General features: G+C 42.9%; 1 protein-coding gene across 10 annotated transcripts in view; it reads left to right on the plus strand.

Annotated features, from left to right (window-relative positions):
• The window catches only part of mlx (MAX dimerization protein MLX), a 34,846-nt gene that overhangs the window by 8,470 nt on the left and 12,715 nt on the right, over positions 1-13,661 (plus strand). For 4 of the 10 annotated variants that reach the window (XM_063037115.1, XM_063037118.1, XM_063037117.1 and 1 more), the window contains one exon: positions 8,120-8,221. In XM_063037115.1, the coding sequence (XP_062893185.1) occupies positions 8,120-8,221 (102 nt within the window). Of the gene's footprint in view, positions 1-1,715; positions 1,949-2,265; positions 2,450-8,119; positions 8,222-13,661 lie in introns of those variants that run through there. The other 6 variants (XM_063037121.1, XM_063037123.1, XM_063037116.1 and 3 more) reach the window with 5 other exon arrangements.

The raw sequence follows: 13,661 nt of genomic DNA on the forward strand, positions 1-13,661 counted from the left end.
GGTGACCTGTTTAAGTGACGTGGATGAAAATATAGATGGGTGGGTCAGTAAGTCTGGAGATGACACCAAGGTGCAGACAGAATAGATTGCTTCAGAGGTTGCAGATGTAGGAAGAGAAACGATAGACTGATTTTCATCTGACCGGTGTGAGGAGTTGGACATTGGGAGGTCAAGAGAACGTTCACAGCTCACAGCAGGACCCTTGAAAGCATTGCATGCATGGTCTTTCAGGGAGATCTTGGGGTCCAAATCCACAGCTCCCTGAAAGTGACCGTGACTCCCCAGAAATGTTCCCTCTAATTTGTAATGGCCAGTATGCAAAAGAAAATTATCTTGTGCTGTGCGACATGTTGTTCAGTGACAATTCGTGCGCTGGATTTTTAAGTGGTAGTAAACCTGAAGCAATTCTGTAATGTTAAGAAGTTAGCATCTTGTAGACCTCTTGTGACCCTGGCTATTTTAGATTATGAAGACACGCAGTCCTCTTTTATTGTCATTTAGTAATGCATGCATTAAGAAATGATACAATATTTCCTCTGGTGTGCTATCACAAAACACAGGACAGACCAAGACTGAAAAAATCTAACAAAACCACATAATTGATTATAACATATAGTTACAACAGTGCAACAATACGATAACTTGATGAAGAACAGTCCATGAGCACAGTAAAAGTTCAAAGTCTCTCAAATGTCCCACATCTCACGCAGACGGGAGAAGGAAGAAAAACTCTCCCTGCCATACCCGACCATGGTTCGACTCTGAGTCATCCGAAAACTTCGAGCCTCGATCAGCCTTCCGACACCGAGTACTGAGCGCCATCTCTGTCCGAACGATTTGACCTCCTTCTCGGTCGCCAACAGCAGGCAAGGCCGGGGATTTTGAGGCCTACCCTCCGAAAGATTCCCAACCTCACAGTAACAACAGCAGCGGACGAGCGTTTCAGAAATTTCTCCAGATGTTCCTCTGTGCTTTCACGTCCATCTTCATCAAATCAGAATTGTCCACGGCCCCTATTTAACAGATACGGTACCATTTTTCATTGGAGGGCTGCGCACGCACGGTGCGCTGCTCTCTTCTCTCCTCCCACCTGATTTTGTAAGGGTCACAGCAGCTAAGACTTTGAAAAACAGCATAGGAGCACAAATATTCTTTCATAAGATAAGCTGAGCAGATGACATTATCCTTGGTATATGACCTGTACTTAATTTCAGTTCTTGCTTCGAGAAAATTGTATCATTGCTTAATTAATTGCTGTAAGAGACATACCCTGCTTTGTACTCACTATGGCACCTGCAAGATAAGCATTAAAAGGAATGGCTGTTTCAAGGACAGGGGGCTTTTAATAAGCCTGTGCCCGTCTGTATCCAGGCATAGTGGCAATTAAAACTGTTACATGAACAATTTATGGCTGATAAAGTTCACAATACTCATCTGTACAGAAACTAAGGGGGTGAACCCACATGTATCTGTGTATGTGACTGCATATGTATAAAAAGAGCTGTATTTGCTTCAGAAGTGGGAGACCCCCGGAGCAGCCCGACAGGTTGCTTAAGGAGGGTTCTCTCTGGTAACTTGCTAATAAAGAGTTAAAGTTACATTCATCATAGTACGTGGTGTCTTTGCATTAGGTAGATCGAAAGAAGTTTACAACAATTCGTAGGATAATAAACTACTAAATCCAGTTCATTGTTTAAAGGACATAAGATAACTGTCAGTAAGAACTTTGATCTCCTCTGGGTTTGATTGTTTCCACTCTCGTTCATCTGCACTCTCATAAAACATACATAGCAAGCCTGTAGCAGGTAACGAAGGATTCTCTCGTCACACCGACAATATATGATTTGCTTGCTAAATGATGCTTTAAAAAGTCAAGTTTCCAAATATTACTCCACTTCTTCCCACTTGCAATTTCTCCAGCAGTTTTGTGTCCTGACAATACACGCAGGTAACACCAGTTTCTGTATTGTACGTAAATATTTATTATAGCTGTACTTTCCTGGCCTCGCGAGCTTTCAATGTAGCAGTTTCTGCTGTTTCATTAAGTTATTCTCTTTAAATGAACGAGCAGTTCTTTTACGCTTCACGACCTTTGTGTCTTTGGAATTCGGCATAGTCAATCAATAATTTCTTCAATTAAAACAGTATAAATAAGCCAGTTCTAAAATCTGCAGTGAAATCACCATAAGCTCCACATTGTCAACGCCGTCCGCATCAGAAACTGGAAAAGGAAATGTGATTGTGTGTGTAGCCCCCCTGGCCAGCCTCAGGGTCGCTGGGCCCGCTGTCACCTACAATCGTGAAATATACTTCGCGTGCCAACAAGGTGCGGGGGCACCTGTTTGCAATCTCATTAGAGGTCTCTCAGCCCACTGTGGAGTAGGACCAGGTTATTCAGTTGAGTCCGTTCTTCATGTTTGACGTGAGATGGGGAGGCCGTTGGTAATAGGTGAGGACTGTTATGAACAGTGGGGAGGGCGGTAGGCTGATGAGGAGCGTGAAGTGCATTTTCCAAGCTAGCATCAAGAGCAAGGAAAGAAATGATCTCATCTGAGTAGAAGGTGAAATGTGTGTGTGCTTATCGCAAGTTCAAGTCTGGTATAAAATTGTGCCTTAGGCTATATTTTTATTCATATTGTTTTGCCTTATGGTTTTTAGTAACTTTACTGTTCAACGTTGTAAATAAATTTTCATGTTATGAATAGAATTAGTTAAAATCAATTTACAACATTTATTTAAATTAAATCTACCGGGCTTACCTTCAGAAAAATTAAATCCCATATCAGTTTTTGCCAATGATTTAACAGAAATTTGTTATGCTTGCCTTTTGAGTTTTTAACATTTATGAAAGAGAAAGAAAGAAATTGTTATTCATCCTTTAATATTAGGAGGATAATGAATATTGTTTATACCCCTTCACTTACTGCCCCGGAATGTATTATCTCATTAGATGCCGAGAAAGCCTTTGTCAGAGTTGAATGGCCTTATTTATTTAGTGTGCTTGAGAAATTTCATTTTAGTTTGACATTTATATCTTGGATTAAACTGTTATATTACTCCCCGGTAGCCTCGGTTTGTACTAATAATCAAAGATCTCCCTTTTTTCGTCTTTTTCGTGGTACTAGGCAAGGATGCCCTCTTAGTCCTTTACTGTTTAATATCGCCCTTGAACCTTTAGCAATTGCTATCCGTGACTCGCCCAATATTTTTGGTATTACCCGCAGAAACGAAATACATAAATTATCACTATATGCAGATGGTTTGTTATTATATATCTCTAATCCAGAGAAGTCAATTCCTGCTATTCTGGCTTTGTTGGCTCAATTTAGTAATTTTTCTGGCTACAAATTGAATCTTAATAAGAGTGAATTATTTCCCCTAAATAAGCAGGTACCCATTTATGGATGTTTACCATTTAAATTGGTTACTGACTGATTTATATATTTAGGGATAATAAGTACGAAAAAGTACAAAGACTTACTTAAAGTTAATTTTTTACCTTTAACTGATCAGATTAAACTTTTGTTTACTAAATGGTCACCAATTTCTTTGTCTTTGATTGGTCGGATTAATGCTATTAAGATGATTATTTTGCCCAAATTTCTATACGTATTTCAATCGGTTCCAATTTTTATCCCAAAATCTTTTTTCGATAATGTAGACTCAAAAATTTCTTCATATATATGGCAGAACAAAAATCCTAGGTTAGGTAAAAGGTATTTACAGAAATCTGAAAAGGAGGGGGGGCTTGCCCTCCTAAATTTTTGATTTTATTATTGGGCAATTAATATTCGATATTTAAAGTTTTGGTTACGAGATTTGGATGTATCTTTAAATCCACATTGGGTAAATCTTGAATGTAATTCATTACAAGGGTTTTCTTTGGGTTCGGTTTTAGGAACTTCGCTTCCTTTTACTTCTTCTAAATTGTATAAACAAATGAATAATCCAGTAGTTAAGCATACTTTACGTATATGGTTTCAATTCTGAAGATTTTTTGGGTTTAATCAATTTACTTTAGCAAGTCCTATTATATCTAATTTCTTTTTTCAACCTTCCACTATGGATCAAGCTTACTTTGATTGGAAAACCAAAGGTATAACACGTTTGCGTGATTTATTTTTGGATAATTGTTTCATATCTTTTGATCAACTTTCTAATAAATATAACTTACCCAGATCTCACTTTTTTAGATATCTACAGATTAGAAACTTTTTAATTACTGCTTCTCCTAATTTTCCACACTCATATCCAATGGATACTTTGGAAAAAATTTTAGATCTAAATCTCTCACAGAAAAGTGTTGTAGCAATTATTTATAATATAATTATGAATTTATGTCCTGATGTTTCCAATAAAATTAAACCTGATTGGGAAAGAGAACTTAAGATTATTATACCGATTGAAAAATGGGAAAAAATTCTTCAATTGGTTAATTTATCCTCTATATGTGCTAAACATGTGTTGATACAGTTTAAAGTAGTGCACAGGGCTCGTATGTCCAAAGATAAACTATCTCGTTATTATTCTTATATTAATCCAATATGTGATAGATGTCATTTCAAGATGGCTTCTTTAACTCACATGTCCTTTTTTTGGAAAAATATTGGAAAGATATTTTTGATATTATTTCAACGGTTTTGAATACAGACTTACAATCTCATCCAATTACTGCTATCTTTGGATTACCAATGATAGATTCAAATTATCTAACCTCTTCAGCACGCCGGATGATTGCATTTCTCACTTTAATGGCTAGAAGATCCATTTTGCTGAATTGGAAAGAGATTAACCCTCCTACTGTATTTCATTGGTTTTCACAAACTGTGTTGTGTTTGAATTTGGAAAAAATTAGAAGTGTGGTTTATGCCCCTTCCATTAAATTCGAAAAGACTTGGGAGGCCATTTATTCAGCAATTTCATTTGATGTAATTTGACCATTTCCAAACTTGTTTTATCTCTCTGTACTGTTGGTTGAGAGGAATGGAGTCGTCAACACTAAGGTTTTCTTCTTTTCCATTTTTACGTTGTTAGCATTGCCCAAGTCTTTTTAGTGTAGTTGACTAATTCTGTTTAGTTTTTCTTTTGGGGTGGGGTTTTTTTTTCTTTTTCATGTTTTTTATTCAGTTTTTTTTTGTTCTGTATTATTCATTGTTATCCTACACGATTGGGAGTTCTGTCAATTTATACTATTTGGTTTTATAATTACTCATTTTAAGTACAACAATGTATCTCCAACAACTTGTATTGTTGCTATGTTATGTTTATATTTTATGAAACTAATAAAAAGATTGAAAAAGAAAGAAAGAAATTAATTTCAAGAAAGGGGAACTAAGCTTGACTACCTGTTTTTTCAAGAAAGGATGGATAAAATCTCATTCTCTACTCAAAGGAGCATCGACAATTATTTTTGGATTAATATATCTACAGCTTACTGATCACGCTAACATTCTGCGAGCTCTAGATATAATTTTTATGCAGGAGTTCTCTGAGACCTGAAAATTATTTCAAGGGTTCCTCCAGGGCAAAATAGGTTGAGAAAGGTTGGTTTAGAGGGAACATTGCATACAAGTTGGTAAAGCCGTCTTCCCTGCCTTCATGAACTCGGTATGTGAAGAGCCAGAGGTTCATGTTGATGTAACATTGGTCACACTTAGATAGATAGATCCCAAGGGAAATTGGGTTTCGTTACAGCCGCACCAACCAAGAATAGAGCATAAATATAGCAATACAAAAACCACAAACAATCAAACAACAGTATGCAAACTATGCCAGATGGAAATAAGTCCAGGACCAGCCAATTGCCTCAGGGTGTCTGACCCTCCACGGGAGGAGCTGCAAGTTTGATGACCACGGGCAGGAACGACCTCCCGTGACACCCAGTGTTGTATCTCGGTGGAATATGGCCGAAATCCCACAGTGAAAAGTTCAATATCCGGTCTACAAACACGTTCCTCGATTGTAATATGACCCGGATTGCACCATCAGTTGTTAACCGGAACAGCAAGCCCCCCAACTGCTTTATGTTTACTGCTCTCAGTGCAGTTCTCACTTCGTGTACTATGTGCAGTTCTGGTCTCAAAATTACAGGACAGATGTCTTCTGGAGGCTTTGGGTCAGGGTGCAGAGAACGTTCACCAGGATGCTGCCTGAATAGGAGTTTATCCTTCATCGGGGAGGTTGGGTAGGAAAGGAGTTTATTCTTCATCGGTGAGGTTGGGTAGGAGAAGAAGGGCCAAAAGGTCTGTTTTTGTGCTGTAGTTTTTCTATGGTTTATATTCAGTGGGACTAGGCAGAAAATGGTTCTTCACAGCCAAGAAGGGCCAAAAGGCCGGTTTCTGTTTTTCGTTATGTAGTTTTTTTATGGTTTCTAAGAGTTTATTCTTCATTGGGGAGGTTGGGTAGGAGAGGAGTTTATCCTTCATCAGGTGAGATTGGTAGGAGAGGAGAGGGTAGGTTTTGAGAGATAACGGGCAAAGCGCAGGAAAAGGAGTATCTTAGTCAGCATTGATGAGTTGGGCCAAAGGGCCTTTATCAGAGCTCTGTCACTCTTGCTGTCGATGAGTTGTAAGAAAGGGTATGTTACAGGGAAGGTAATCAATGATGGGAGTTACGTTCTCAGAGTTCGCACTGAAAGACCCCCTGTGGAGTTGCAGGCTAATATGGGAGACTTTGAACATTGTCAGATCTTTGGATAATTTGTGACGCTGTTCTGAAAGCTTGGAGAGTGCTTTCCTTTCTCCTGGATTATCATCGCATGGCAGCATAGTGTTTAGCAGAACGGTTACAGTTCAAGCTACCCAGGTTCACTAGCTGCCTTTGCCCTTAAGGTGTCTGCATGGGTTTCCTCCGAAGTGCAAAGAAGTACTGGTTGGTTAGGGTCATTGTAAATTGTCCCGTGATTAGGCCAGGGTTAAACCTTGATGGTGAGGCCCAAAGGGCTGAAAAGGCCTCTTCCACGGAGTATCTCAATAAATAAATCTCTGTTTATGGGACCTGCCATTTATTTATTGGGAAACAACATGAAATTGGCCCTTCCAGCCCCTTGATCTGCGCTGTCCAACAATCCTCCTGTTTAATCCCAGCCTTCCGGCCCCTTGATCTGCTCTATCCAGCACCCCCCCCCCACCCATTTAATCTCAGCCTTACAGCCACTTGATCCGTACTACCCAGTAATCCCCCTGTTTAATCCCAGCCTTCCGGCCCCTTGATCTGCTTTATCCAGCACCCCCCCCCATTTAATCCCAGCCTTCTGGCCACTTGATCCATACTACCCAGTAATCCCCCTGTTTAATCCCAGCCTTCCAGCCCCTTGATCTGCTTTATCCAGCACCCCCCCCCCATTTAATCCCAGCCTTCTGGCCACTTGATCCATACTACCCAGTAATCCCCCTGTTTAATCCCAGCCTTCCAGCCCCTTGATCTGCTTTATCCAGCACCCCCCCCCCCATTTAATCCCAGCCTTCTGGCCACTTGATCCATACTACCCAGTAATCCCCCCTATTTAATCCCAGCCTTCCGGCCCCTTGATCCGTACTACCCAGTAATCCCCCCTATTTAATCCCAGCCTTCCGGCCCCTTGATCTGCTTTATCCAGCACCCCCCCCCCATTTAATCCCAGCCTTCCGGCCCCTTGATCTGTACTACCCAGTAATCCCCCCTATTTAATCTCAGCCTTCTGGCCCCTTGATCCGCACTACCCAGCACCCCCCGCCCATTTAATCGCAGCCTTCCAGCCCCTTGATCTGCTTTATCCAGCATTCCCCCCCATTTAATCCCAGCCTTCTGGCCACTTGATCCACACTACCCAGTAATCCCCCCTATTTAATCCCAGCCTTCCGGCCCCTTGATCCGCACTACCCAGCAATCCCCCCTATTGAATCCCAGCCTCATCACAGAACAATTTACAATGGCCAATTAACTTACCAACTGGTACATCTCTGGACTGTGGGAGGAAACCGGTGCACCCAAACTGCAAAGTGTCCTTGCTCATGGACTGTATATGTGCAAGTACGATTCATTATAACGAGCTGATTTACTTGTCTGGCTACACGTTGTAATTTGATGGGAAGTTATCTCACAGTTCTCTCTGGTTTTCTCCTCCTCCTCTTCCCTCCAGTGTTGCTCACTGACAGCTCGAGGAAGGGGAGCATAGGTTCGAGAGCGAACAGCATCACGTCCAACACGGGTTCCACCAGTGCCTCCTCCGTTCCAAACACAGGTAAAGGCTCGGCTTGCCTCGCTGCCCGGCTCCATTGCGGGGAGCTCATTCTTGCCATAACTGCAGAATATGGTAGTTGGGGATACGCACCCTCTGAACAAAATCAAAATCATAGTTCACTGGCTCTTTCTGGATTAAAAATGTTAAAAAGTGCAATTTCACCAAGTGTAAATATGCGGAATTCTCGAGGCCTTGGGCCCGGTTGGCTGCGGGGGGTGGGGGGGTTATGTGATCAACTTTCTGCCCCCCCCCGGCCTGTTTCCAAGGAAGAACATAAGATTACTTGAGTTGCCACTGCCTTTCGGTAAGATTGAGGCTGATCCGATCTACTTTGTGTATACAGAACCATAGAGACCGAAGACAGCAAACAGACCCCCTCAGCCATCGGTCTCCATACTAACCACCACACGCAAAGTACATTTATTATCAAAGTAGTTGAGGTTCATTTTCCTGTGGGCATACTCAGTAAATCCAAGAAACATAATAGAATTGAAGAAAGACTGCACCCAACAGCACGGACAAACAACCAATGTGCAGAAGACAACAAAGTGTGCAAATTCAAAAATAATAACAAATAAATAAGCAATAAATATCAAGGACATGAGATGAAGAGTCCTTGAAAAGTCAGTCCATAGCTTGTGGGAATATTTCAATGATGGGACAAGTGAAGTTGAGTGAAGTTACCCCTTTTGGTTCAAAAGCCTGCTAGTTGAGAGGTAATAACTGTTCCTGAACCTGGTGGTGTGGGTCCTGAGGCTCCTGTACCTCCTTCCTGATGGTTGAGGGGGAATAACTGTTCCTGGACCTGGTGGTGTGAGTCCTGAGGCTCCTGTACCTCCTTCCTGATGGTTGAGGGATAATAACTGTTCCTGGACCTGGTGGTGTGAGTCCTGAGGCTCCTGTACCTCCTTCCTGATGGTTGAGGGGTAATAACTGTCCCTGAACCTGGTGGTGTGGGTCCTGAGGCTCCTGTGTGTTCTCCCTGATGGCAGCAGCGAGAAGAGAGCATGACCTGGGTGATGGATGCTGCTTTCCTGTGACAGTGTTTCATGTAGATGTACTCAATGGTGGGGAGGGCTTTACCCGTGATGGACTTGGCCATTTCCACTACTTTTTGTAGTATTTTCCATTCAAGGGCATTGGTGTTTCCATACCAGGCCTTGATGCAGCCAGTCAATATACTCTCCATTACACAACTACAGAATTTTGTCAAAGGTTTTCCATGTCATCCCGAAGCTACTCAAACTTCCCGTTGCCTCAGTGCTCTGGTGATTGAGGTGTTACAGCAGATCCCTCTGTGTTGTCAGACACTCGATCTCCACCATCCCCTCAGGCAACAAGAACCCAGTCTTGACCCCGAGTGTCAGCAGTTCCTTTCCCTGAGGCTCAAGGAGTCCCACCCCGGGATCCCTGGACCCCTCGGTTAATGGTCGAGCTCCATGGCCTAGAAAAGGTTGGGTACCTCTGGTCTAGAAGCTGCCTGGCCAGCAGACTCTTTGCTCCGGGCTCCAGCACCATCCAGGCAGAGTGGTTCGGGAAAACATTCCCCACCTCCCCTCTAAGCTCCCCTTAACTCCTCACTTTCTACAACGGAGGAAGTGTCTTACCCTGTGCCTTATCTATGTCCCCCACAATTCCCTGCACCTCACTCCAAAGAAAGCAAAACTCATTCTATCAGTTTCTCCATCTTACTGGCCTCCTTCCTGTAGGATGGTTATGAACTCCACTGCAGTGTGGCATAACCAGCGGATTTGCTAACCTTTCCACTCTTCTATTCCCCAGCTGATGAATGCAGGCGTCCCTGTGCTTTCACCTTCAGGTGTACACTGTGCTCCCTCTGTTCCTCGATACTCCATCGTGACCAGCCCTTTGTTCCATTCAATTCAACGTGTGAGAGCAGCAGAGGATAGGAGACCAGATAACACACTGCGGTTGTACGTCTGCTGCTGAATGTAGTGTACCTCAAACAAACTGTTCAAGCCCAGTTTCAACACTGGCATCCATAGGCAATCTGGAGCATTTCCAAACTAAACGTGCCTCAAACAAGCTGATAGAGCCCAGTTACGATGCTGGCATCCATTCCCACTCTGGGAAATTTCCAAACTAAACATACCTGAAGCAAACTGTTCAATCCCAGTTACATCTCCAGCATCTGTTCCCAATGTTGGACATTTCCAAACTAATATCTCAAGCAGACTGTTCAATCCCAGTTACATCTCCAGCATCCATTCCCAATGTGGGAAATTTCCAAACTAAACGTACCTCAAACACACTCTTCAATCCCAGTTATGATGCTGGCATCCATTCCCACTCTGGGAAATCTCCGAACTAAACGTACCTCAAGCAAACTGTTAAAGCCCAGTTACAACACCAGCATCTGTTCCCAATCTGGGAAATTTCCTGGCTTGTCCTGTTTGCAAAAGGAATGGTGGATGGGATTTAACACGGACAATGGTGACGTGTTGCAGTTTTACAGCATAAAGCAGTACAGGGCAGGCTCTTTGGCTGACTCTATTGTGCTGAGCTCGTTAAACTTTATTAAACTCACGTTGGGTCACATCTGGAGTACTGCATACAGTTCTGGTCACCCTACTATAGGAAGGATGCTGGGACTTTGGAGAGGGTGCAGAACGGGTTCACCAGGGTGCTACCTGTTTTGGAGGGCGTGTGTTATCATGAGAGGCTGGATGAACTTAGGTTGTTTTCTCTGAGGAGAGATCAGATAGAGATTTATAAGGTTATGAGAGGTATAGAGAGTGGACAGGGAGTATCTGTTTCCCAGTCTAACACCGGACGGCATGCGTTGAAGGTGAGAGGGGGTGGGTTCAAAGGGGATGTGAGGGGTAAGTTTTCTACTCAGAGAGTGGTGGATGCCTGGTACGGTGATAGAGCCAAATACTTTAGAGGTTTTAAAAAAAACGTTTGGATAGGGACATGAATGTGAGGAAGATGGAGGGATATGGACATGGTGTAGGTAGGAGGGATTCGTGTTTTGGGATTTTTGGAATTGCTTTTTAGCTGGTTCAGCATAACATTGTGGACCAGACAGCCTGTTTCAGTGCTGTACTTTTCTATGTCCCAATCACTCCTAATTAACCGATCCCTCTTCCCCACACGTCGACCATATCCATCCCTTCTCTCCATGGTTATTTCTCACAGGCCCTCTGCCCCTCGCACCACCCCGGCAGCACGTTCTCGTCTCCCGTCACTTTGCATCTGGTGATCGTAATGCCATTCGTTCCAATGGCTGAGATTCTGAATTAGAGAAAGGCCAATTTTGATGGTGTGAGAAAGGATCTGACAAGTGTAGATTGGGACAGACTGCTTTCTTGCCCTTAGTAAGTGGGATGCTTTCAACAGTGAAATATTGAGAGTGCAGAGTTTGTACGTTCCTCTCAGAATAACAGGAAAGGAAAGCAGGTTTAAGGAACTTCGATTTTTGAGCAATATTGAGGCTCGGGTTAACAAAAAGTTAAAGGCAGGTGGGTGCTTATGGAGTATAGGAAATGCAAGAGAACACTTGAGAAAGAAATCAGGAAAACTAAAAGAAGGCAAGAGGTTGCCTCAGCAGACAAGGTGAAGGAGAATCCTAAGGTATTCTATAGATATGTTCAGAGCAAAATGATAGCAAAGGCAAAAATGGTCCGCGGGAGGACCAGCGTGATGATCTATACATGGAGCCGGAAGATATGGGGGAGATGTTAAATGGATTGTTTGCATCTCTGTTTATTCAGGAGACAGACACAGACAAACTGAGATTAAAAGAGTAGTGAGGTCTTGGATCGTATACAAATTATAGAGGAGGAGGTGCTTGTTGTCTTGAGGTGAATTAACATAGAAAACCTACAGCACAATACAGGCCCTTCGGCCCACAATACTGTCCCGAACATGTCCTTATCTTAGAAATTACCTGGGTTACCCATAGCCCTCTATTTTTCTAAGCTGCATGTACCTATCCAGGAGTCTTTTAAAGGACCCTATCATTTCCTCCTCCACCACTGCCGCCGGCAGCCCATTCCACACACTCGCCACTCTGCGTTAATAAAAAAAACAACACCAACTTACCCTTGATATCTCCTCTGTACCTACTTCCAAGCACCCTAAAGTTATGCCTTCTTGCGCTAGCCATTTCAGCCTTGGGAAGAAGCCTCTGACTATCCACACGATCAATGCCTCTCATCATCTTGTACACCTCTATCAGATCATCTCTCATCTTCTGTCGCTGCATGGAGAAAAGGCCGAGTTCACTCAACCTATTCTCATAAGGCATGCTCCCCAATCCAGGCAACATCCTCATAAATCTCTGCACCCTTTCTATGGTTTGCATGGCCTTCTTGTAGTGAGGCGACTAGAATTGAGCACCGTACTTCAAGTGGGGTCTGACCAGGGTCCTATATAGCTGCAACATTAAGGTGGATAAATCCACAGGGCCTAACAAGGTGTTCTCTTGGACCTTCTGGGAGACTGGGGTAAAAAGACTCTGGTGGGAGTTACATGCAGACCTCCGAGCAGCCAGAATTTGGGTTACGGATTACAACAGGAGATTGAAAAGGCATACATAGAAGGCAACGTTATGATAGTCATGGGGATTTCAACATGCAGGAAGATCAGGAAGATCAGGTTGGTGCTGGACCTCAAGGGAGCGAATTTGTAAAATGCCTACAAATTGCTTTTTAGAGCAGCTTGTGGCTGAGCCCACTAGGGGAAAGACCATTCTGGTTTGGGTGTTGTGTAATGAATCAGATTTGATTAGGGAGCTTAAGGTAAAGGAACCCTCATGAAGCAGTGATCATAATATGATAGAATTCACCCTGCAGTTCGAGAGGGAGAAGCTAAAATCTGTTGGAATTTTCTGAGGAAATGACAGACAGGATAGACAAAGGAGAATCAGTAGCTGTTGTTTACTTGGATTTTCAGAAGGCCTTTGACAAGGTGCCACACATGCTAACCAAGAGCCCATGGTATTATGGAAAGATACTTGCATGGATAGAGCATTGGCTGATTGGCAGGAGGCAAAGAGTGGGGCCTTTAAATGGTTCCGGTGACTAGTGGTGTTCTGTAGGGGTCGATGTGGGGACTACTTTGCACTTTATATGTTAATGATTTTGATGATGAAGATCGATGGAGGGACAGGTCGTGTTGAGGAGGCAGGGAGACTGCAGAAGGGCTTAGACAGATTAGGAGAATAGGCAGAGAAATAGCAAATGGAATGCAATGTCTGGAAATGTATGGTCCTGCACTTTGCTTTAAGGAATAAAGGCAAAGACTGTTTTCTAAATGGGGACAAAATTCAAAACTGAGGTACGATGGGACTTGGGAGTCCTTGAGTGGAATTCCCTAAAGGTTAATTTGCAAGTTGAGTCTGTGGTGAGCAAGGCAAGTGCAATGTTAGCATTCATTTCAAGAGAACTAGAATATAAAAGCAAGTCGTAATGCTGAG

This window comes from Mobula hypostoma, chromosome X1 (assembly GCF_963921235.1).
Source record: "Mobula hypostoma chromosome X1, sMobHyp1.1, whole genome shotgun sequence".
NCBI classification, from domain to species: Eukaryota; Metazoa; Chordata; class Chondrichthyes; order Myliobatiformes; family Myliobatidae; genus Mobula; species Mobula hypostoma.